The 25934-nt window shown below is 45.5% G+C and overlaps 1 protein-coding gene across 1 annotated transcript; it reads right to left on the bottom strand.

Annotated features, from left to right (window-relative positions):
• Nucleotides 1-113: 113 nt before the first annotated feature.
• Nucleotides 114-19624, bottom strand: baiap2l1b (BAR/IMD domain containing adaptor protein 2 like 1b). Its single transcript, XM_040192075.2, has 14 exons — nt 19185-19624; nt 17497-17572; nt 17240-17326; nt 12507-12568; nt 11098-11169; nt 10365-10499; nt 7456-7608; nt 7025-7180; nt 6221-6335; nt 5811-6027; nt 4147-4209; nt 3203-3419; nt 1076-1122; nt 114-986 (listed from the first exon to the last, which is right to left on the bottom strand). Exons 1-14 carry the CDS (start codon nt 19233-19235, stop codon nt 914-916), a joined length of 1524 nt encoding a protein of 507 aa, XP_040048009.2. The 5' UTR covers nt 19236-19624; the 3' UTR covers nt 114-913.
• Between the last annotated feature and the right edge of the window lie 6310 nt (nt 19625-25934).

Below are 25934 nucleotides of genomic sequence, written 5' to 3'. Positions count from 1 at the left end.
TCAAAGTGATAAATTGATAAAAGTGATATTCGATATACTTCTGATTCGTACGAAAGATTTAGACACTCTTTGAACTCTGCACTACTTGTGCAGGACAACAAACAAAGCAGCACTTTGAAGAAATAATTCTTTATTTTAAATAATCTTTATTTTTCATACAGCAAATTGTATCAAGACTGATGTGGGCTGAAAACAAGAGTCTACAGGTCTTAAAACTGCAGGAGCAATGATCAAAGCAGGAACGACCACATCGCCATTGTGAACATAAGTGACGGTCCACAATTTGAAGAACAGACACTGATATCTTTTACAGTAATTATGTTTGTGTCATTAAGGCAAAAGTTTTGTCTACATGGCAAATTACAATATTCATAGCATCTGTCGCGCAACTCTATATACAAAAGGGACTTTTGGAGGCATCTCTTTAAAGTCTCCTTGCTGCAACATCATAGCATTGACCTTAAAATGCAACGTTTTATAAGGACCCGAAGGTGAAATGAATTACGTTCGACTGTCCTATGGCAACAGAAAACGATTTCCAACAGTCATTTTGACGATGAACAAGCAACATCAACAGCACAAATACCTTGCAGTATTTGCTACGACCGTTTTCATTCATCCGTTTCTCAAGTGCAGGTAAAAATGTGGTCCTCCTAAAATCACCTCCTTAAACATGGGGACACAATAGAATATATATATATATAATAAATTTGTGAGCATCTGTATTGGAAAATAAAAATGCCAAAACACTTCAATGTGAGAGTTTGTAGCAGTAAGGGGATCCCAGATTCAAATGGCATTTTTTCTTTGTCGTCTCTTGCGCTGGCCAAGTTCTGTCTGGTTCCAGACCAGCAGACGCCGCTGCACAGTAACGGCAGATGACACTGGAAGTTGTGGGAAAACTGGGCGGCGATCAGACCACCGGCGCGGAGCGGTCGTTGGTGACTGTCGGACGTAGCCGGACTGTGGCGAATGGGTTCCCTCCCCTGTGAAAACGAGGCAAAGGCGAGGGGTGAGCGCTCGTCTGAGTGACAGGCGGGTCAGATCACGTCGATCATGTGGTCGTGTGACTTACGCGAGGTAAGCAGGCTGAGGTCTTGAGGTGCCGTTTGACTGCAGCGCCTGTGGAGAAAACAAAGGATCAGTTTCACAAGGCTGACACTGTAACACACCGACATTACACACGCATATATATATGCATGCTGAAGGGTTGACACAGTGACGAATGCATGGCCGAGGTAAAGTGTGGGAAAGTCAGCGTGCCGCTGCGTCGTCACAAGACTCTGGAATCTGGACCTTCTGGAAATTCAAGTCTGTTTCACAATTAACCACATTTTCCTAAGAAAAGCCAGAGTCAGTTTCACATGCACAACGTTTAGAGAACAGTGAAACCCTGAAGGTGAAGATTTGGTTTAACACAGTCCTCATCATCTAAAATAAATTCAAGTTTCCTTTAATTTTTTGTTATTTACACATAAAATCATTGTGAGATATTTCAATGACTCCAAAGCATACAGTTTATTATAAAGGGAGTAGTGAGTGACTCAATTGGGGAGTTATTTCATTAGAGTTTTTATGAACAGTTTGTCAGCATCAGTGCTGAATATAAACCGTGGACCTTCCCTCCTACTGGCCTTCTCTTCCAGTTATCAACCTGCAGTCCAGCAGAAATTCCACAAGAGGTCAGAGGAGGACAGAGGGACTGATGTCTCGGCACAGTTGCTCCCACAAGCATGCGTGTCGTGTCATCTGCTCTGATAAACACTTGAAAAGGTGATAATATGTGCGTGTGTGTAACACACATATTTAAAGTACGGCCAGGATTATCAACAAATAACCAGAAAGGCAACGCACAACATGATGGAAAAATTAACCCAACTTCCTTCCAGTATCAGCGAAGAGGAAAAACACGCTTTACCACTTGCCCATACAAACTCAATTAGTCACACAAAAGGCAATGCAGCACACGTATGTGGCTAAAAACAGCGTTGGTGAATGTTGCAGCCACAAGCCCCTAACAAACCCAACGGCAGACAAACGCACAGACTCAGCCACCCACTCATACAGTTAGCACACATTAGAGCTACTGCTGCAGTGGCAAACTTTTCCCCACCCGCATTTCTATTCCGAGATCTGTGTTACGAGCTAAAAGAGACGCGAGGAATGAACGGAGGATAGACTTCCCTGAAAGTGGAAGTTATTTTCATTGGAAATGGAGGGGAGAGGCGGGCTGTGAAGATAGAGGAGCCAAAGGACAAAGGAGCCGATGTTGAGATAAATAGAATAACAATGAGTGGAGAAGCTGAAAGGATGAACAGAGGGGGGGAGCTGGGTATCAGGTTCACCCAGAGTGGCATTCCAACATAGTGCGGAGTCAGTGGTGGAGAGATGAGAGCATGGCAACTGTTGGCCCTGCTGCTGCAACTAGTAATGTATAGAATCAGGGAGTCTCTGCTGGTAGACAAGAATACCGGAGACTTGACTGGAGACTGGCTGAGGGAGAGATAGTAAGAAACAAATGTCGCCTGATGTCTCCAGGCAGACTGGAGGATCGTCATGTGACGTGTTGGTTGTGTTTGTGATCGTGCAGGACAGTGCAGGTGTACCACAATGCATTTACATTGATCCAGAACAGGAAAACTAAAGAAGCTCTCACAGCGGGAGGCCGCAACTTTGGTTGGTACTTTGCATGTGTTCGCAAATGGGACGTAATGACTTCGGCCATGTTGCACGCTGAAATAATGATATTATATGAACATTTAGTATTCGATATTAAAACCGTAGAAGTCGTATCTACAGCAAACTCAAACATCCTCTCCCAACAATTGATTTTTTTATTGTGTATGTCAGCCAACGTTGGATCAGATTCTCCTCAGGTTTCAAAGGGTGACATAAAGAGCTCCTCTGTCGCCACACACACACACACACACACACACACACACACACACACACACACACACACACACACACACACACACACACACACACACACACACACACAGAGTTATCAGCAGTAAGGCTGAGGGTACAGTAGGTATCAGGTGAGACGAGGCCTCACGTTGCCAGCTCTATCACGGAAGCAGAAAGGTCCGACAGCGGACGGAAGGTCAAAGTGCTCTGGGCTAATTACATCTCCAATAACAACATTTCCCTCTCTGAGACTGTGAAAGAGGTGAATGTACGTGACCCAAACAACACTGACCGCGTGGGGATTGGACGAGGACGAGGACGCAGAGAGCGTAGGGGAGTGCCGCTGGACGTAGTTTTGGGCGACGGTGCTGCTGCTGCTGTTGCTGCTGTTGTGCTGCAGGACGTTGCTGTAGTCCGCCGGCGGGAGCACCATGGTCGCCTCGTCCGTCTCCGTGTCCTGATGGTGGAGGTTGACCACGCTTCTGCTGCGGTGCGGCCCTGCAGACACGCTGTGGAGGAACGGGAGCGAGGGGACGGATTACAAAACAGATGCAGGAAGGATGAATAAAGACACTTTGCATGTTTGTGCTCCTGTACCTTCGAGGGCTGCATCTTGAATCGAGAGTTACTTTGTGTTTGGCTTATAAAAATACACAATGAAATAAAGTCGGGGAAACAAACTAACTGGAGGCTCCACAGAAGGTCCAGGATGCACATGCGTGTTGTGTCGCCCGGCGGCGGTTACAGTGTAAACTTTCTGTGGCAGTTGCCTGACAGCCTCCCTTTGGGAGGTGCAGCACGTTAAGATCTAATAAATGAATCCGACTGGGATTAGTCTCTTTGAAGAAAAGGCTGGAGTCAACTCTCTCTCATCAACAGCAAACTCTATTAATCAGCACCAAACATCCTATTTCCTCCTTTATTGCTGAGCTTGTGTGACATTTTATACACACAATATTTATGTGAGCAAAATATCCGGAATTTCTTTTTCGGGCACAACACACACGTTGCTTTAGAACATCTTAACAGAAAAGCACAACAGGAATCAAAGGTTGAGGAATGACAGGGTCTCCCGTTGCATTAGAAAGGTTATTAGTCTTACAGGAGTAACTAGAGGAAACGCCGCCAACAATACAGCAGACTGCAACGGGACTCCTGCTGGGGGTTGTGTGTGTGTGCGCGTGCGTGTCTGTGTGTGTACGTGCGCGTCTTAGGTGGAACCTGGAGTCCTCTTACCTGTTGTTATTCACGACAGGCTCGGAGAGAGCACGGCAGTAAGAGGAAGGGAACCAGCCCCTCCTGTAACACACAGACCGAGACAGAGAAGCCGGGTTAGGGAGGATTACATCGGAGTTCTGCCCTCCGGCCTGTCGGCTCTCGTTGCACAGGCGTCCAAAACAATGATTAGCAAAGAGCTGAAAGCTCAATAAAGTCCTCCATCTCCCAAACCAGAAGATGAAAACACATTGATTCTTGTATACAGCTATTATAATTATATACTGTGTATACTGTGTGGATGCATGTCCTGGTTACTATGGCAGCGAAAGAATTCAGCACAGAAAAGACGTCATCGGGGATGAATGCATCTGATTTGTAAACAGAGAGGATCAAAGTTCATGTTCAATTTCGTGAAATGTATCTTTTCTAACAGCAAATACCCACTGCTTGCCAGCAGATCAAATCAATGACTCGAATGAATTTCAAGCCCACACAAACAAACACCAAAATAACTACATCACAGAGTTGAAAATCAGATTGAGACCAATGCTGGTCAAATAATTTAGTCAGACGTGGGTCCTCCAACTATTCCTCAATATGATTTGATCAAAATAATAATAATAATTTGTTAAGCTTGAAAACAAACCAAAAAAAAGTTCAAACCAAGGACTGTGTGTCATTGTTCCGTTATGGTACAAGGTTGTTTGTAATCAGCACATACGTCAAAGTAGATAATGTTAATATTTGCACATCTGGCATGGAAAATGCCAGATAATAAAAACCTTGTTCAAGGACAACTAAAGAGCACTGGTAGAACAGAGGTGTTCCCCAATACTATACTGACTTCTCATGGACTAGAAAGCAAAACGCTAACAAGCCCGTTTGAATGATTCAAGGTGTCGCCGGGCTTTTTCGGGACAAAGCAGATAGGAGACAAAAGGGAGAAACCATGCGAGAGGCTAAAACTCACGAAAGCCAAACCTCCTGAAGGAGGCAGAGCTCGTCTCATCACACGCTGGGATCTGATAAAACATGACGATCAACACATTTTTAATGCCGAGCTCAAGCAGCATGACCAAACTGCGGCATCCTCATTTCCTTTCTGCCCTTAATCAGTTTTCTACACTTTCTACATTTCCCCAGTAATTCCTCTCAAACCCCACCACAATGAACAATAATAAAACAAAAAAAATACACATCCAAGATGTCAGATCAAATGCCAGTTTAAATAAAATCAGGCATCAGAGCCTCGGGAAGAGGGGGCCTGGTTGGTGCTGGTCTGTGTGGGCGAGCAGGTGGTGCTCTTAACTTCTCCCTGTGCCTCCCCTGCGGTCCCGCTAACCGACATCCCAGCCTCAGGCCGTGCTTCACTTTGATTTCCCCCCATCAGCGAGCGTTCCAGATCGGGCGATGCGGGTACATGGTCAGCATAACAATCTGAAGAGGGACCCTCTGGTCAGCGCAGTCCCACTTCATCGGGGGGCCGCCGTAAATTGTCGACGACGGCCCCCCGATGAAGTGAAGGAGATTGTGGTAGAAAACGGAATCACTTGCAGCGTATATTCCGTGGGATGGAAGGCAACTGTAAGTACTTGTTATGTGTGCATCACACATGTATTGTAAGAACAGAACGGCATATAACACATCATTTGTACGAATGCCACACGTGCGATTCGACTCACTTTCCGCTATTCTCCAGCTCGCCGTACATCCAGCCGTCCCTCTCCTCGGGGATGAGCAGCGTGATGACGTCTCCCTCCTCGAAGCTGATCAGTGTGCCGTTGTTGCCAGCAGTGTGGGGGAAGATTGTGCGCACTCGCGGCCTCTTCACCATATTGTTGAGGCCCGTGGCGACGGACACGCACCTGGCCAGGTTGTGGTCCTCGCTGCCCCCGTGGTCTGGGAGAGAGAGGAAGGGAGGAAGGTGAGGAGGGGGGGGGCTTGTTTCAATGCAACACAAAAAATGTTTTCATAGAAAAGCACAGGTTTAAATGTAAACAGTGTGTAGCATTGAGGGGGGATCTATCGGCGGGGGGTCCCTATGACATTGGTGTCTAATCAAAGACTAACGCCAAGCTCCCTGGCAGAATACCTATGCTGTTGTTGGTAGTTCTGGTTGCAGTGGCGATGTTGTTCCCCTGGGTGAACATGTTAGCCAGAGGACTTGTCTGCGCCTTCAGAGGCGGAGCCGGAGGAGCGGTCATGTTCTGCCACAACAACAACAGTAAGGAAAACGTTAGCATGTGAAATACGGTGCTAAGGAGGAGAAAATACACCCTTTTAAATGGTAAATGTTTTCATAATTCACGCATCTGGCTGAGGTCATTGCTGCAAAGTAAAGTTCAAATCAGACCACATTTTATGACTAAACCATGCAAAACTGCATGATCACCTATTTCTCCTGCACAACTAGCACTGTGGCAGAGGCGCTAGTGCTGCTATCTATAGTTGACTGTTTAATGATTAACTAGTGGCCTCATCCACAGCTAAATATTAACCTATTGCATATTTAGCAAGAGGCTTGATTTAACAATGTACTAAAAGTCACCAAACAAACTATAAGATGTAAACAAGAGTCACTCAAATTTCATATTGTCATAACACATTAAACATAATTGCGTCTATGTGAATATTAATGTACATCATGCTTAATAAATGTAGCTTATCTTGATTACCAAAAATACACTGTGTGATATGGATATTTTACACTATTCTCTCTTCGCCGGTACGCAAACCCATTCAGCAAAGAGCGCACGAATCCCATCATCTAATCTGGAAGGACGTCATTGGATGATTTCTATCATTTCTATCATGCCGAGATGTTGTGTTCTACCAAACAAAAGGCAGCCCGGTATGCAGCCTGAGAACGCGTCTTTATCTGTGCGTCCCATCATACCACGCTGTGCCGCGATGGGGAGGGGGAGGGCAGAGGTGTGATGGAGATGGGCGTCTGCAGTCCCTCGATCATGGACAGGATACTGTCGGGCATGTCGGAGGCGTCGTTGCACTGGTCCTGCCAGCTGTTCAGCTTCGTCGTCAGCAAGTCTCTGGCCTGTCCGGGGGGGAGGGGGGGGCACGGGCACGAGAACCAGATGTTAAAAAGAAACCATGAACAATCAGTAGAAACTGGGTTCTCATCACTACGGCAACAGGAGAACCATGCGATCATGCGTTTTTGCAATAAATGAATGGTTGAACCTCCTGGAGGTGTAATATAATGTACATGTTTGGATTTCCCTTTTTAAAAACACATCAAGTAGAACATAGAGATGGCTGTAAGGTGCTTATACAAGGAAAAGCTCCACTTTCTGCAGAAGTGACTTGTACCTTCTCGTGGAAGGAAGCAAACTGGTAGGAGAACATGCAGTGTTTGTCCACCAGGAAACAGAAGCGTCTCTTCTCCTCCACCAGAGCCTCCTTGCAGCCCTCGGCGATGAACAGCTGCATGTCCATCTGACGGCTCGTCAACGTTTCCAGGCACTGAAGACAAACGCACATGTAACACAATATTATAATGAAGATGTAATAAGTCAACATTGTTTGATTGAAAACCGTTAGTTGGTCTTTTGTGTCTTACAAAGTACCACCTCAAATAGATCACGATGGATTTATCTTCTGCCACCACACGGTTTGAAGCCATCTCATCCCTTTCACTGCCCATTTGTACACAAGCCCAACCGGGGGACAAATTGCATTAAAGGACCAGGTTTCCTTTATAAAAACCCTAATCTTTCTCTTGCAGGGGGAAACGTTATTATTGGACTAGAATTTACAGCATTGACTGATTGCTTTGGAGGTTTACTGAAAGGAAAGAAGCAACAGGGGGAAAGGAGACTTGCAGAGAGGGGATTTGTTATCTGCACAGACAGCCGGAGATTATAAAAAAGGTCAAAAGGCCACCGACAGGATTTCTGTATAAGTGTGTATTTCCTTGTGCATGTAAGTGGAAAATAATACACACACTTACTCATCATCTTGATTCATTTGGCATTATCACTTTGTGAAAAAAATGAACACAATGGTTGTTGTGGTTTAAAAATTGGCAGAAAACATGGTGAATTGTATTATTTTATTATCAATGGTAACATTAAGAACCAGGGCCCAGATGTGAGCCTTTGGGAAAAGTACCATTCACATATTAACATTTTCTTGACCCCGCCCTGCACCTCTTTTAACATCTAACAACGTCTTTTGTTCCTGGTTCCTTGTCAAAGCTCCATGTCGTCCATCGGCACGCCCCTAACAGTTGCTCATACAGTGACACACACCCTCTCTATTCACATTTTATAACCGTCCTCCTCTGATGAAGCTTTAAATTACTGAGGGCCATATTTACCAGGACGCTTTTGTTGGTCAAGTGTGTTTATGGCACGAAACATATTGGACATGGAAATGTGGAGGCGAGAGAATGTTCAGCAAATTCAGCAAATTTATGGGAACAGCAAAAAAAAAAAAAAAGTGGTTTTAGGTTGTTTCTCTGGGTGTAGAAATGCCAGAGTAAACACGCCCTCGTAACTCAAACAGAAACTGAATTATTTCTATAACAACTAAGAGGATATAAAATAAACACACGTGTGAGCATTCAGTGATAAAAGTGACGGAGCGATGGTGATTATGTCCTTGTCCAAACAGTGCCGTCTGTCTCCAGGAAGTTCTAACATGAACTTCTCCATTCAGAGTTTTATCATTCATCTCACCAGATGCGCTATGATAAGAGATGTAGCTCTGTGGCTACATGTCAACAAACAAGAAGATGCAAATGCTGAGGCAAACAAACACACACACACACACACACACACACACACACACACACACACACACACAGCCCTTTATTTCTCCTTTGCTGCCGAAGCTGTTTCCGGGCGACGCCTCTCACATCCCATAATCTCACCTTGCTGATATAACTACAAGCTTCACTGAAACACGATCCACTCGCCATTATGCATCGTCCTTCAAGAACGTGCAACTCCAAAGTCAGATTGGGTTTATAAAGACCACACTTTAAAATGTTTATGCTGTCCAAAACTAATCCGGTGCATAATCATTGCTTAGCCTGTGAGTATTTGACTGACTTTTTAACTAGTTTTGTGATTAAAATCTGACTGAATCCCCCAACTCTCAATTATTATATATATATATATGGCATAAATTACAAACATATTTGATATTTATCATTAATTCCCCTCCTGTTGCCCTCGGTGAGGAAAAGTGAGATATTTGATAAAGATAAAGATTATTGGAATGGAATAGAATTCAGACAGACGAGCCCAGCAGCGAGCGAACGAACCCACCGATGCACGGCTTGGTGGGGGTGACAGGAGGTGAGAAGGAAAGACCAAACAGAAGACGGTGACGGCGCGTTGGGGACGAGCAACAAGAGCAAAACAACAAAAGAATGAAAGACGTAAGTGAGAAGAATAGAGCAGAGAAGACGAAGAAAGCCCTTCAACACACACACACACACACACACGTACACACAGAGGCTGGGTGGATTGGTCGTAGAGAGGTTGTGTTGTCTGTGGCCGCCGTCCGTCCATTGTTGCAGATTTAGCGTTAGACTCCCTTCACTCAACACAGGCAGTGCTGGGTGTGGTGGGACCACGTCATAACCGACTATAATGATTCACATTCCTCAAAGAGTGTTGCAGGTATGACACCTGAGGTGACAATGACAAAATTCCACCTCTTACTGTATGTGTCAAAATGGAATAAAAACAGAATTTGGACAAATATTACACTAAAGATTTGTACTTTAATGCATCCAGGGAACGTCCACTCAGACACATTTATCACTGTGGTTGTCATGACGACTGGCAGTCATTATGTGCAGAGACAGTGCACCGTTTGCATGTATCTAAGCAAATAAGATTTGGATTATACAGTAGTTTACATCCGGCACCTTTGGTCAAATACTGTTTGAGTGCTTAGTTGTGCATGTGTGTGTGCGCGTGTGAGTGTGTGTGTGTGTGTGTGTGCGCGTGTATCAGTGAGCACGCGAGTGGATCAAGAGAAGATAACACGCGGGTGTATTCATGGAGCGGGAAAAAAATAAATAAATCAAACAACAAACAGATCCTTCCGTGCATGACTGCACAGACAGGCGCTTCGCAGATTATCCCCAACTACTGTTACAATGCCTTTGACACGGTGCGTCTCGGGTGTCTCGGCCTGTGAATGGTTGTCGTTTTCTGTGTCGGCGAAAAAAAAAAAAAGAAAGAGTGAGACGTCCATCTCACCTCGCTCTCCTTGTTCTCGTACTTGTTGGCGTTCTTCCCCTGGCTCTTCCTCCTCAGCTTCTTCAGGTCCGACTGGGATCTCTCCAGACAGTCCTGCTTCATCTTGTGCTCAATTTGGTACCTCTTGAATGTGGCCTGCAGCAGAGGAAGGAGGACATCCATGTGAGTGCAACGACGACCTGATCGTCACGTGGCGGGAAAAGAAAAATCAAGCGTGGGTTTGCCGGCTTAGTTATTGGGATAAAAGTTTGGTCCATACTTCAGTTGGATTTCATGCCTGGACTTGACATCATGGACCATAATGTTCAGAGTACAATGCGAGATCTTATATTGTATATTCTTGTTGTTAAATTGGTTCCATCAGCCACATGGCTGAGATACAAATACAACATTAGACTTTCATCATTTCAATATGTTTCGACTTCTTCCGGCAAATATGACCTTATTTTTACTCTGTGGAGCAGCAACATCTCCCATTAGGGCATAAAGCAATTGCCTTGCCTCCAGTCGTAATGACAGATATTATACTACCGATTTGCTTTCAGTTTAAATGAATCCCCCATATAATTGAGCCTTCCATCCGCCTGCTCATCCTGTTAATGATCACAACTATCGATAATCAAACAGTTTAACTGACAGAAGTCCAAAACGTAGTGAAAAATGTGAAAAGCAGCGCGTGATCTCATGAGAGAGGACGGACATAAAAAAAAAAACATGCACCGAAACTACTTACTGTCATGTATTTGACATCCATCTCAGTCTTTCTCTCCAGTTCGGATATTATGTCCCTGTGGAACCTCTTGAACTGCAGGTGAGGAGGAGGAGGAGGAGGAGGAGGGGCCAGGGAGAGAAGAGGGGAAGAAGACACACCGGTGATTATAAACCTGATGGGGAGGATGAAGTGCAGCAGTTTATCAGCCTCGCTGTCTGCAGGCACGCAGGGAGAACGCGGCAGGTCTCAAAGAGAGAAGCGGCGAGCGGCGGTTTGGAGCGGATCCGTGCGAGCGCGCAGGGCGTGCAGGGGGGGTTGATGGGGGTTTAGAGCCCAGTCCGAGGTTGTGCTTCTGAATGAGTCAGAAACAAAAGGGTGGGAATGATGCCTGCAGACTCCTCTCCCTGTTCTCCCCGACGCTCGCCCATTAGAGGGTGTCAAAGTGCTCCCATCGCCACGGCCTTGATGCGGCGGCGCCCACGCGGGGCGGACCACAGAGTTGGAAAACACGATTAGCGAACGCACACGGAAGCCCCCCCCCCGGAGACCTTGTCGCACACAACGCAGACAACCCGAATCCAAGCCTGTGAAAAGGTTTTTGTTCCATCGTTTTTTTTCATTTTCTCTGACCTGAATTGATGCTGTGACTCACCAGCTGGAGTCCATTAACAAGTCAACCCACTCAACGGGGCTCAGAGGATTCCTTCAGCTTTTACCGCCCGCAACGTTCACATTTAACACCTTATTTTCATTATTAGTATTTTTGAGCCTTCATTAGCAAACCAAATGTTACCAAGTGATGTGGTTCCACGATGAGACTTCCGACAACAAGTTTTCAGTTTATTCGTCGGAGTCGTGTATGAAATGAAAATGTAAATGTTAGAGCTTATCCTATGTGACATTTTTGCAGCATTCTTCAAAGCTCTTCATCACAAACTGCTTTGAGTTCTTGAGAACTATAAAACTGGAAGCTCAAGGAACTTCGACGAGCCTCTGGCCTTCATTTCTATCATAACGCTGATTATTACACTTACTGAAACAAGAAGGAAAACAATCGGTGCAAGCTAATGAAGCCGCCACGGATTGCAGCGGCTCCAGCCGGGGCTTTCCGGGAGCATGTTGAGGCCTGCCCCCTGTTCCCAGCGACAACAGGTGCTCCAACAACCCCAACCTGTTGTTTTCCTCACGCGACCTCTCTGTGTTACGCCCGTCACAGTGAATGTGGTCGGGAGAAGCAGTGAGATCACAGGAGGAGGAGGAGGACGACGGAGAAAGCTCCTGGATGACAAGTGGTGCTTAGTGAATTGAGGCCTTGCTTGCGGTTGTCTAAATGCACGGAGTGAGGGTTTCAGAGAGCGACGAGGAATGTGCGTTTGGGGTTGGGCACCACGGTTTGAATGTGTGCCAGCGCAAAAGACTCAAGTACTCACATTTTCTTCCAGCTCGAGATTGACCTTCCTGTGGACTTCTGAGATGTCCATGAGCACTACACCTGTCGCACAGACAGAAGAGGAGCACGATGAGGGGAAATATAAAATACACGTGTATATATTTATATGCACATCAGAAGATGGACAGGCTAGCAGTAATCTCATTGTTTGCTTTCTGAGCAGAAAAACACAATACATACAGACACAACACATGCAGACACAATACAAACTGTTTGGGATTCGAAGCATCGCTGGGAAATGGTGTCAACCAATCAAAAGTCACCAGCTATGGATTTTGCTACAAAGGATTTCCATTGCTGAGACGAAAGTAAAATAAATACAGGACCAGAAAAGCTGGACCACCTACTGTTTGGCTAATGAAAAAGAGATCAGAGGGAAGGCGGCCACGAAACTCAACCTTCTGTCATTACATGTTAGCAGCAAAGGCAATCAAATCAGGATTATGTGGCGTTATGTGAAAGATTAGAATCACACGATGCCCCCGCTGCACTACACACCTTCGGCCATTATAAAAACACTAAAAACATAATTGAATACACACATTTGTTAGGAATAAATAACAAATACATAGATTACAAACTTTTTCCAAAAGCACTAATCATTTCCCATCAGTAAACACACGTGTCATCGCTGTAAGAACTCTAGTCTGAGCGAGACGCTCACGCCGGTGCACGTGTATGTGGTGTACGCATGCAGAGAGGGTCCTTGTCCAGCTGTTTCTTGTCATTCATTTCTCAAACATGCAAATGATGGAAAAAACAAATCCAGGCCATCGCTGCTTCACTCATGAAAATAAAACTTTTCCCAAATGCTTTTTGTTTGTGTACAGTGAGCAGGACCAAGAGAATTCTTCAGTAGCTAACAGCTGTGCACACGGCTGCCGATAGTGATGTAACCTTGAGCCATTTGCCAAAGCCACATTTCCCACGAACAAGCTAAATTGTGTACAAATAGAAAACCATGACCATCACAAGAGAAGTTGGCTTCGTGAATGGAGACTTTTGTCATCCACTATTTCCATATTTGCAGATGCTGTAGTCCTACATTGCACCGAATGTGAAAAGGAGTCACCCACTCAAAAGTCAAACATTTGTGAAGCTGTCCTTGAGCCTAGAATGTACTTCTTTTTCCTTCACGTTCAATGAATGATCTCATCAATGGAAAACCATATTTCCTTAATACCGCCGTGTGTCGTCACCGGCATGTAAACAGTGCCCTTCCCCACCACGCCCCTCCCCGCCTGGCCTTATGGCGGCCCGGCTCTTTCTCTCAGCGCAGTTCAAACAGCTCCGCAGATAACGGGTCCCCCGTAAATCTGCCCTTCGACGGAGCAAAAGGGCAGGAACCCGAGGGGGGGGGGGGGGCAGGCCAACTAGCCAAGACTAAACACCTGACCTCAGAGTTCCTTATCTTGCAACAAGGACAATGTAATCTCAACAGTGTCACTGGGTGTGGTATAGAGTCAAATACCTGACGGACTAGTTTATTTTCTGGATCCAAACGTTGTGAGTCACCCACATGTAAGAGTAACAAAATTGTTGCAAACGTGTCAATTTATAATGACACAAAGCTCCATTAACGTCACATGAATCGACAGCAGTTTCATCCCAGCTGCTCAGACTCATTTGTTTGTTGTTGTCACCGCCTCTGCAAAACGTTGCCGAGCAACAGGTGTTCTCGATCGGCGCAAGGCGTGAGGAGAAAAGTGTGTCACCGTGTGGATCACACAGGCAGGCGATCCACCGCCATTAGCCAACACAACCGAGCCCAGGTAAACCCACAGCGCAGAGACGGGCTCAAACGTGTCTGTAGTCGTGGCTGGACCGATGGCTGCCGAAACCCCCCCACCCGCCCCCCACCCCGAAAACAAACAGAACATGGCGTCGTCGGACAATTCCGCAAGTTAAACGCTTCAAGTTGAACGCGTCGCCGCCCGGGTTTCTCGGGATGGGCGGGAGGGTACGCAAATGTGAAAAGGGGTTTATGGTGGTGAGAGCAGGCGGCGGCTACAACGGCTCCTCTGCTCGGCGAGCGATGTGGAAAACAACAGAACGGCTCCAGTCCTTTAATGCGGCGTGGCTCGTGGCCCTGAACACTGCTTAGTCCCACGTGCACACGGGACAAAGGGGAAAACGTGCTGTGTTTCGTTTGTTTGTTTCTTATTCTATGACAAACAAATGAATTGAAATCTCAATTTTTAGATCAAAATGTTCAAGAAATGATAATAAAGTAAAATAAAAAAACTGAACAGAACGGAACGAGTGCCAAATACAGAAAAAAGGGAAGAACCCCCCCTCGGCTTTAAGCTGATGTTGTAAACATTTTGCCGGTAGCATTCAAAGCGCCCCACAGTTCTTCCACAGTTTTTGACTGTGTGCAAAATAATTCTGGCATAGGAGAGAGGAGCCACCTGACGGGCCATGCAAACATGCTAGGATTATGTAAAGTGGGCCTGACGCCATTTGATTGGGCACGGGCCATCAGAAGATGGCGACCACGTTTGTGTGTGTATGTGTGTGTGTCCGTGTGTCTGTGAAGCGTCTGCAAAGCCTTTTTGGCTGTAAAAGGACGAGATTGGATGGGATTCAATTCCCTGTGGATAAGAAAACGCTGCAGAGACGCGGCGTCTCGCAGGCTGTTAAATACTCTCTAGGGTTTTGATGGCAACAGCTGTAGGTTCCTGAAAGGATCTAATTAGACCAACAACATATTTTAGGTTGCAGTTTAATTCACACTTAGTTTCACCTCCGATGCAAACATCCTGGTGCTTTTAGATCTCAGGTCTCGGTCCTGGTTTTACAGGAGAAAGAAAAAGGTGAGATGCCTGAGTGCTTGAATGACATTTGACCTCTGGCAGGGAAGGAGGGAGACTAAAGGAATTAGAGGAAGACGGCAGGAGGACAAGCTACACCGGCCCTCCGATGCCTGTCAAGGGTATCTGGTTTCTGGTTGGCTGCGCGTCACCGGAGCTCAGGTTTCTGCCGGGAATCACTTCTCCACACCCCCAAAGCTCCCGATGGGACAGAGACGTTTTCATTCTTTGGGAAACTCCAGAGATTATGCTTCCTTATAATTCATTTGTATTGTGCATTAAAAGCTCCCGTCATTAGTTTGTATGTGATCACCCCCTGCGCTACATAATCCCCCATGATGACTCGGACCGAACTGATGTGCCACGATGTGTCTCTGACTAATAGGGGGATTAGTGCGTGCTGAGTGCGACTTCACCGAACATTAAAAGGGTTTTGTGAAGCTAATGGCGTGTTGTTCTTTTCTAATTTTCTAAATAAGGGGAATTCATTTGCGTTTTTTTAATCTTAAAAAAGAAGACTGACATGGACGCAGTGCGTGTTCATGTTTCCGTCACCTCATCTTCACTCAAAGCAAAATCCAAGAGGCCACAGGTTTACAGTAAACTGCACTTAAAAAAAAGCCTTCTTACGAGGGATGTTTGCATACATGCCGACACTCAATACAAAGGAGCTTTCATTCAGCAATTTGGGTATTTGGGGATGAAAATTCAGCAGTGTCAAATCTCTGTCATCATCAAAACAGATACACGGTCACACCTCTGTGTTTCTGCCGCGTCGTTTTGGTTCACGTAAAGAGAACGTTATTTCTTTCCGCAACGGGAAATCATAAACTATAACTGATTAACCAACCAAAATCAACATTTAGACTTCCGAGGATAATCAACCACCTGTAGATTTATACAAACTCAGTGTTTCAACCACGGTTGAAAGTAAATGTCTCAACCTGTCCTGTCACTTCTCAAATGTCTATATTGTTACAGACACTCAAGTCTTTGTTTGCAGAAACAATGATCAAATGGAGGAAAGGAAAGCCGAGATTATCACACAATAAATTTAAAAAAATAGAATCAGGAATCTGAATCTTTTGCCGCAAGCATGAAATAAATCTGACCAGTCACATTTCTTGACTAATTACCTCCCTCAAGACTGCGCTACAGTTTAATGTTTGTTTTCTTCGCTTTAGGTTTGCCAGGATATGGACACCAGAAGGACACCAGGTGGCTCTTCCCATTGCGCTGCTGAATTTAATTAGCACTGTGGCTGCTAATCAGCAGGGGAGCAGAGAGACGCACCGTGGTTATGTCAAAGCGTGCCACTAGTGACAGCCGGGTAGGAGCCCAGACGTCTTTGGGCCACGATTGAGCTCGCGGGGAACTGACGCCCGGGGAGTTGGCGAGAAAAGAACACATGCTACGCTACAGCGCATTAAGCTCATTGCATGCACTATTGATCCTAAGTGGTGTGTGTGTGTGTGTGTGGAGGGGGGGGGTCACTATGCTGTGCATCAGATCACGGTTTCGTTACGAGGCTCCGCTGTGAGATCCTCACGCAGATTCCTCGTCGTCTACGCGGAAAGGAAAAGGTTTCCAAGTTTGGCTATCAGAAATTTGCATATCTGCGCGATCAGCTGAAGCTGGCGACGTTGTAAAACAATGACTGGCTGTACTTATATTCACTTGTGTTATCTTGCGTTTATTACGGCTTACCTCATTGATTTGTCAGTTTCTATTGAGTGTGAGGCAGTGCTATTAAAAAGGAAAACACTAACATTGTTTATAGCTGCATTTTTACAAAGGGTGGAATAGAGAACTGAGCAGGAACTACTTCGACCCACAGTGGATGTAGAGATGCCGAGGACTGGGCCATATATATATATATATATATATAGATAAAACTTACCTAATTCTCTGGAGACGGGGGACACTGCAGCATTCTCCCCGATCTTAGACATTGCATCGAAATACGACTTTCCCGCCAGGATCATCGCTGAGGAAACGATAAAACGGCCGTTTAAATGTCACATTGCACGTTGAGAAGCACTTAACAACAACCTGAATATTCTCTATAAAAACGATACCTCATCCACCTTCTAGTTAAAAAGCATCTTGTTTATCCAAATGAAATGTGAGTGTATATTTGTGTGGACACTCGCTCACCAGCCACTGATTTCTCGTAGTTCTTTCCCAGGTTGACCAGGTTCCGGAGTCCCGGGTTGAACTGGTCCATCACGCTCTGGGTGGGTTGAGACACAAGAACAGACACCGTTAGTCATTCAAGGTTTTAATTGAACTGAAACGCTGCTGACTCAACAGGTGGGTGACGTCAGACGTGACAAAAGCTAGTGAGTAACCAAATAATCACCCTCACGTTGAAGCCTGTTGCTTATTCCTTAAGTGGCTATGACCTATGACCTTTAAGACATAAGGCAGTTACTGCATGGAAAATGAAACAGGTGACAGCCCTTCAAAATATAAAAGAATGAGGAAGAGTGTAAGAGTGGCAATGAGCGGAAACAAAACCGCGGAGACGTTAGAAGAAGAGAAGACACTTCAACAAAGCAGTTGCTTTAACTATTAACTATTGTCAGTAATCGCCTCTTATATGTATCTCTGGACTTATTTAGCTCTTCTTTCGCCCGGTTATACATCACAATGATGTCTTCGCTCGGGTTCACACCCAAGAGCAGGATCCAGGAAACGATTAAAGACACCCGTGGCAAACAGTGTCCCCCCCCCCACCGATCCGCAGCTCAGGCCTTTGTCAATAAGTATCACATTTATTTCAGTACACACACACACAAATATTTCATCCAGACAATGTTCCACTAACTTGCTGCACCTTTTAAAGTAAACACGCTGTGGACGGCGGCAGCGCGCTGCAGGTGACGGCTCGCTGTATAATCTTACCACGTATCTCACTCGGCTAAATTATTAAACCTGGAGTCTTTTTCCCTGCATTTCATCACACCAAGGAGCAGCGAGGGGTCGTCCTGAGAGGAGGCCAGAAGCTACGCAGGAGGCTAAATGCCTTTTAGGAAGAAAAACTTGTCTACATGGGTAATACCACCAACCCATCCCAGTTACTTTGACACCTGTGGAGTGTGCGGCGTAATAAGTTAAAGCTCAAGGTGGAAATGTGAACTGTTGGGTTGAATTCGTCATTTTTCTATGTGAATGGTTCAGGGAACTCTATGATCTTTGTTAAAAATAAAAGTTTAGAGTTGAATTCTTTGGGTAGAAACACAGTTTTACAGATCGGTCGATTAAATCTACATCTTTGGCTCACATCGGATACTTTTTAATTCACTGGTCAGGTTTCTCTTTCAACTCTAATGGAACCACGTAGCAACTGACAATTGATTATGTTTCAGGAGACATTTCCCCAACAGAGAATCCAACAGCTCAAAGCAAGTAAAAGCAATTCCATTTCAAATCAGCCACTAATATTTAAAAACAAAACAAAAAAAGTTAACCGGTGAAGGCACCCAGAGGAACACTTCACATGGCACCCCAAGGGTGGACCTATTTTCTTTAAAAAACACCAGACATCAAATGAAGGTATATATATATATATATATATATATATATATATATATGTAGAGAGAGAGAGAGAGAGAGAGAGAGAGAGAGAGAGAGAGAGAGAGAAAGCGAGAGAGAAAGTAAACAGATTCCAGCTGGGCGTTTGGCTCCACTCGTACTTTTCCTAGTGAACAGTTTAATATCTAAGCAGATGTTTGAAACCCCTCCAGCCGGTAAAAGTTGAGCCACGGCCGAGGACGGTGTTCTAGTGGTGGACACATGCAATTTGGGTTTTTCTCCCGTGTTGTTCTCACACCTGTACCCACCTTGTATGTGCTCTCCGTGAGCTTGGTCACCTCCTCCACGTTCCGCGACATCTCGTCCTTCAGAGCCCTTCCACTACACCCGACAAATAAACGAAATAACAAAACTAAACGCGTCCGAACTCCCCTCTTCCTCCTCCTCTTCCTCCCGAAACCAAAAAAAAGGAAAAAGAAAATCCAACAGGGGGGAAAAGTGACCAAACCTCACGGACACATGAAACTCCTTTATGTCCAGCGGGAGACGCGACGCGCACACATGACCAAACGCGAGACGACACCGGCTGAGAGGGACACACCGCGGGGACACGTCCGGGGGAGGACAGCCGGCTGCTGGAAGGGGCTGAGCTGTCAAACTTGTTGTAGGAGGTGAGTTTGGAGGAGGTTGGGCAGGCCTGTGGAGATGGGGAGGTAGAAGGTGGGCGGTCAAGCCCGAGAGGAGCACGCGAACACCGGCTGGGTTCCGGTTGGTCGCCTTCAAATTAAATCCGTTGTCGCAACATTTCCGTTGGTGGAAGAAGTATTTAAATCGTTAACTTCATTATCTTAAGGAGTGTTAATAACACGGTAGATGTATATTAATATACTAAATTATAAGATGCCGCCCTGCATTAAAAATGTCACATTATTAAACGTACAACATGATGATCTGCCAATCACTTAAGTAGTCAAATACATATAGTAAAACAATATTTGCTTCTGGAGGTTACTCTAGAATAAGTATATTCTACTCATTTTATTACATGTATCATTGTCATTTATCATTTACAACCCTCGTCTGGATTCACCTCTAGTGATTCCACAGAATGTCTTTTTTTAACGCTTTTATTCTGAAGGTCCTCTGCCAGTATCGATCTGTATATTTCTGTCAGACTTTCTGTTGGCAGGTAGAAAAGGTGGGAAGTGAACTAAATACTGGAGACGGGCGCTCCCTGGAGGCAACTAATCCACAACACAATGAAAACGCTCATCACAATCGACTGTGCTGGACACACCCTCGTTTGGGATCAAAGGTCCGGTTACATTTACATCATTTATTTAAGAAGCTGTAACATTTGGCTCTAATTGACATGAGCAACTTCTTTTTAAAGTGTTTTCTATTTACCCACTCATTTCCGGTTTAACTTCATGGAGTGTGCATGTGTCACCAACAACATCCTTAAGGAAATATAGACTACTTAAATACATTAAACCTCGCAGTGAAATGTTGGAAAATATCAACAACGCTGCTTCGGATCTCCATTTTTTTCTGTCAAAAAGTATCATTGCTAATGTAGTCGAAATAACAGGCGAGGGCTCCTAGTTTGAAGCATCAAACATTCAATGCTGTTGAGGAGGGTCCATGTTTCACCACTAGAGGCCCCTCGCGGGCAGCTCATTTTCTCTCCTGTTTCACAACCAAAAAAAACATAAAATGTATCTACGTGGCGTGTAACGTTATTGTTTTTAATGCTCTGTGTTTGTTATGATTTCTTTCTTTTTCTCCATCTTTCTTTTTATATTCTATGACACGGTGACGTAATCAATACCGATACATTACCAACTCTGACTGACTTTTTCTGCCTCTTTTTGGACGGCAAACAAATCAAACAAAGCAGCGGCAAATATCACCAGTGTCAACCGCGAGAGCAAATATGCAGGGCCTTTGCTTTGCAAATGTCATTTGATGACTGTACAACTGTGTGAAAGCTCCCGGTAGCCAGGAGAGCTGCAAGAGGAGCTGAATGTAAAATGAGATTCTGCCCTCGGGCTCTGGACACAAACCACTGCTTTCGACACTCAAAAATGCTGTACGGAAGTGCCACATACGACTTAATTAGTCTCCACAGCCACTGTTTCATGCTTCTCTCGCCCTCTCTCTCTCTTTTTGCAGTATCTCCTGCATGACGGCGTAGCTGACAACCTCCCACTGAGTTATTTTCCCGCAGGCATAAATCAATACTTTTGGAACATTACACTAAATAAATCAGCGCTAGGGTTCAATTCTGATGGGCTGAAAAGTTACTGAGGGCTTTCACTAACTTGCATGTGCTCATCGACGAATATTCTTCGGTTTTTGAGCACAGGGTGTAAATTTAAAAAGAATTGAGGGAGACTTGGCTCCTCAGCTTGTTCAACCCCGTTCAGAGGATCCACCTCGACCAAGGGCGAACGGCCGCATCCATTTTCAATAACTGCACAGTTAAGTGCGGACTTTTGCTCCATCAGCGAGTTGACCAATGTCAGACATTCATACCACTTCTCAAACTCTCCACTCCGATGACGAAATCAATGTTATCAGCACGAGCCTGAGAGAAAAGAACGCAAAAGAAATGGAAGCATTGCACAGTGTACCTTTGAATAAAACAATTGTGTAAAAAAAAAACCACACACAAGGTCTTTCGGCACCGGAGCAGTGAAATTAAAGGATATTGGACAACGTATCTGTAGTAGTTCTGCATGTACTCTACTTGTTGCCCGTCCTGTCCAAGCTCTTTGTGACCTCGCGTTTATTGTCTCCGCTGTCCTCCGAAGGACAGCCTCCCATCCGCTGTGATGGAACAGCTAAGTGCAGTAAGGGATTCAAAAGACGGCCTTCTTTGTGGTGCGCCAGCAAGGCCGCCTCTTCTCCAGGCTCGCCATTTCTTCCCCTCGCAGAGCAGCGGACAATGGAATAGGGTAAGAATTCGCCTTTCTACTTGAAGATGTACTTTCACACGCTTTGCTTTTGCAGTCCTCATCCAAGGGAATCTGTCAGAAGTAAGCAGAGGAAAGCACGGAAATATTAATACGGCCTCCGAAACTCTTCATTTGTTTGAAGGCATTCATGCTGTTCAAATATACAGGTACAGACTAAAACTAAGGAAAATCCTACCTGAGTTGCAACACTGGAGCTCATTAATTTCAATATGCATCAATCTAGAATAACTCTTTTGGGCAAAAGTGAAGCCCTCCAGACAAACGACAGATTCCTATTCACACCGTTGCGTTGTTTGCATGTAACAGCTCGACCATGGAGGCTAAAAATAAAACCCAAGAGGCTTAAATCTGTAGTTCTGAAACAACTGTGTTGTGCATTTAGCAGAACGACACGTATCCCGACGCCTTAGTGACACCCCAGCTACTTCCATCACACGAGCCTTTGTGTTTGCCGTCTGCAGCGCTCATGTGGGGAATCATCCGTACACACCGGGTGCTGAGCTCTGACAGGCTCACCGTGACGGGTGAAGAAATCCGAGCCATCTTTTGGGGTCGCACCGCACCAAATAATTCCCAGGACATTTCCGGAGTCGCGGCAGACATGCATGTCTAAAATAAAACCTGGATGGATGATGATGCTTGAGCAGGCTGGATGAACTTCAGTAAGGGGGGGGTGGGGGGGGGGGCGGGATGTACCCATATGTAGGGAAATAGATTTTTACTGGAATAGGTTTTGGAGGTCCAATGTTATTTTGCTCTGATTTCAAACTTATTTTATGAAGAACAATCAATCATTCTTATTCTCATGAGGAGAAACCTCAAATTCCCTAAACCACCGTGTCATCGGCCCAGCTATTCTTCAACAATATATTGAAAAAAGGCTGGAGCTGATGCAGAGATACATAATAAGCAACACTGTTTTTGCCATTTTCATTTTTCCTTCAATTATTCCTTTTTCCTTTCATGTCCAACAGCTTCCTTTTTTTCAAAGTGCAATACAAGTTTAATAACTAAACATTCTCAGGCTGGAGAGTCAAGTCTGTGTTGACCTTGTCAAGGGCTAAAATAAATTAGGATAGTACCTCCAGTGTATCTCCCACATCCCCAGCGCACACACACACACACACACACACACACACACACACACACACACACACACACACAGCAATAAACGGGCCCGGGCATGCGCCGGTTTGCAAGGGTTTGATCTCGGTGATATTGCAGTGTGTGAAAATGTAATAACACAGTTCATGTCTGCCTCACCCGACTGCATCCGCCGTGTCGGGGAGGGGGAGACTAAAGTCCCCTGTCACGCGCGGGCTCGCCATGCTTCAACCGACATGAAACCTTTACAAACAGGAAACAGGCCGGTCTGGGAGCAGGGCAGCTTGCGCATGTGACTGTGTGAATGTCACGGAGAAAAGGCTCTCGTTAGGGATGAGCGATATTTAGCAGAGAGGCCAGACAGTCGTGATTGATGCAGCCCCGTTTCTCCCCGCCTGCTGACCTGCGGTTGTGGCAACCTTCTGGGGCTAATCGGTGTGTTCTTTAAAATGCCACACAAATTAACTTCGAGGAGAGAAGTGGAGCAACTAATACTGCCTGCGGCCTGGTGCAGGGTACGTATTCACATCTAATCGTGCATATAGTTACTCTTTGGAAACTCACCTCCGTGCCCGGGGGGCAGCAGGCGTTTACATTCATCACATAATTGTGTTTACGCAGAGTTCCTTTTAGAATCCAGACATTTCTTGATCACACCAAAGTCACATTTAGAAGCTACAAAAGCTTGTAATGCTGCATTGAGAAACATCGCCCGCAAATCTTGTCTGAAGGAGACAAGAGCTGCCATTTCTTTGCTGCAAAGCTCTGCGCTCGGGGACCTTAACTGAGAGCTTTTGAAGGCTCGTTGCACACAAATACGCACACGTGCATATACGCTAATGGCTATCTCTGTCATCCCTACGGCTACGCTAAATACTCAAGGCTGGGATGATTAACACCTTTCCGATCCCTCCGAATCTACGCCTTGCCATCTAAATCTGCTTTATGACAGACATGCGAAGCGTTGTGTAACATCTAATTTAATACATCAAATGCGTCACGTGTTTTCCCTGTCTGCAAATATAGTGCGCAGAGACGTAAGCAGCATCGATGGTTCACGTGGGAATACGAGACAGTTTCCACAGCAGTCTCTTTGCCGCTCATGTGTGAACATGCCGACGGGGCATTATTGTGCTTGTGTCACGTAAGGGCATCGCTCAAGTAGAGATGAAGTCCTGCGTGTCCCGGAGAGGTGTGACCTGCGCTGCTCCGGCCACCGCCGACCATCGTCTCTAATTCAGAGCTCAGCAGCTTCACCACAGACGGACAGAGTGAAGCGCCAGGGAGAGATTGAGGTTGAAGGTGTGTTCGTGTGCATCGTGCCTGTGTATTTTTCTACAGCGGATTAAACATGGACGTGTAACTCACCTTTGAGAGGCTGCATATTTACGCCCCGCTCCTCCAGCCGTTTAAGCATCATACCATGTGGCTCACAAATCCCACAAGAGGATACGACAGATGTAAGGATTTGCAACACAAATATAATTTTGGGAAAACCGGTGGCTGGAGAAAAAAAAGGCCTTTTAAGCAACAGATGCACACTTGGAAATTGAAAGCAGAGTGGCCATCTTGGCTGCGTCGGACCCAAAATACGGCTTCCAGAACAACTTTTAATGCAAACGTCTTAAGTCCATAAACCACATGTCCGTACTCACTTCCAGCTGGATTACATCCGGAGCTGAGGATGCAATTAGTGAGAAAAAGAATGGCTTCTGTTGATAATAGCCTCCATGAAGAATGACCGGTCTTATGCAAGCCTGCCATCAATTATGCAAAATGTTCTGTTGATGCGAACAACCTTGAAACTCTTCGGCACAATGAGTCAGTCTTGCCACGATCAGTCATGGACACTGTAACTCAGGTGAACGACAGACTCCTGCCCCTGAATCTCCACCTCCACCGCCTCTCTAACAGAATGTATTACTGCTTGATTATTTAACACTTGTGTCTGCTACTCACGACTCATCGTCTACAAGAATTATTTAAAACGAAGAAGGACAGAAAGATAATCAAATGGCGCAGCGTTTGGTGCAGAGAAATCTACTTATCTGTTCATCTGCGTCAGGCTCAAAGTTGAGTTTGAACAAATGAAGACCCCTCAGTGACTTATCTGCGTGCCTCGGGTACTTTATTGAAATCATTGAAGTATTTCCTGGGGTGTAATTCCCCAGGTACTGTTGTTGGTACTATTCCCCCAAAGCCCCGTCACATCTGTAAACGCACCTGCTGAATCCGCACCCGGCATCCTCTAAGCCAAAGGGAGTGTGCATGAGGAACATATGGGTGGCGTGATGAGGCTGACCTTGGCGGGGGAGGCTGTTCCTCCGCTGCCTCGCTCTCATCGTGTAACAACCATTCCTCATCACATCACTCTCACACGCACAGATGCTTATTTTCTTTTCACGCTCTGTTGTTCTCCCGATCCAGTCGAAATAAGCAGTGTTTTTTGAAGACGTGTGCACTGAAACTTGATATGCTTCCCCCATCTGTCGTGGTCCCGGAGCCTCTTTCCTGAGTAATAAACTAGATTTAGTCGCTTGATCCCAAACAGGATGCACAGGCTTACTTCCAGCCAGCGGAGACGGGAAGTTCATATTCATAAATACTACGCAGCTCTATAAATAGAGCCTGCATGGATTATATTATATTTCCACAAATAAAAGGTTTTATGTCCCTAGATCCCTCTTCCTGCTGAAAGTCACATGACTGACTAATGTCTGCAAAGAGCACCGGGTTAAGTCACACCAGCAGTAGTGTGCTCGATGCGCGGCAGGGTGGGTCCATCTCCTGGGTGGGAAACATTGGCTGGTGGTGACTTTGTTAGATAATACACTTACCCACGGCACCTCTGGGGGAAGGCGAGCTGTAGACATCTGATTAGATTCCACAGAGATAAAAGGATCATGAGGAGTCACATGTCTGGTTTATTACTGGGTGACTTTGAGAGTCCGTGCGGTGAGAGTCGTGGCTTTC

This window comes from Gasterosteus aculeatus, chromosome 11 (genome assembly GCF_964276395.1).
Source record: "Gasterosteus aculeatus chromosome 11, fGasAcu3.hap1.1, whole genome shotgun sequence".
In the NCBI taxonomy this organism is placed as follows: Eukaryota; Metazoa; Chordata; class Actinopteri; order Perciformes; family Gasterosteidae; genus Gasterosteus; species Gasterosteus aculeatus.
Note: the sequence above shows the minus strand (reverse complement) of the source record. Positions and strands in the feature narration are given on the sequence as shown.

What these genes read in the sequence shown, in the direction of transcription:
- baiap2l1b (XM_040192075.2), bottom strand. Translation starts at nt 19,235, where the DNA reads ATGTCGCGGAACGTGGAGGAGGTGACCAAGCTCACGGAGAGCACATAC. An exon ending in TCACGGAGAGCACATACAAG is followed by an intron (nt 17,573 to 19,184) that starts GTGGGTACAGGT and finishes CAACCCACCCAG; the next exon opens with AGCGTGATGGACCAGTTCAA. An exon ending in CCCCATCGCGGCACAGCGTG is followed by an intron (nt 6,336 to 7,024) that starts GTATGATGGGAC and finishes TTGTTGTGGCAG; the next exon opens with AACATGACCGCTCCTCCGGC.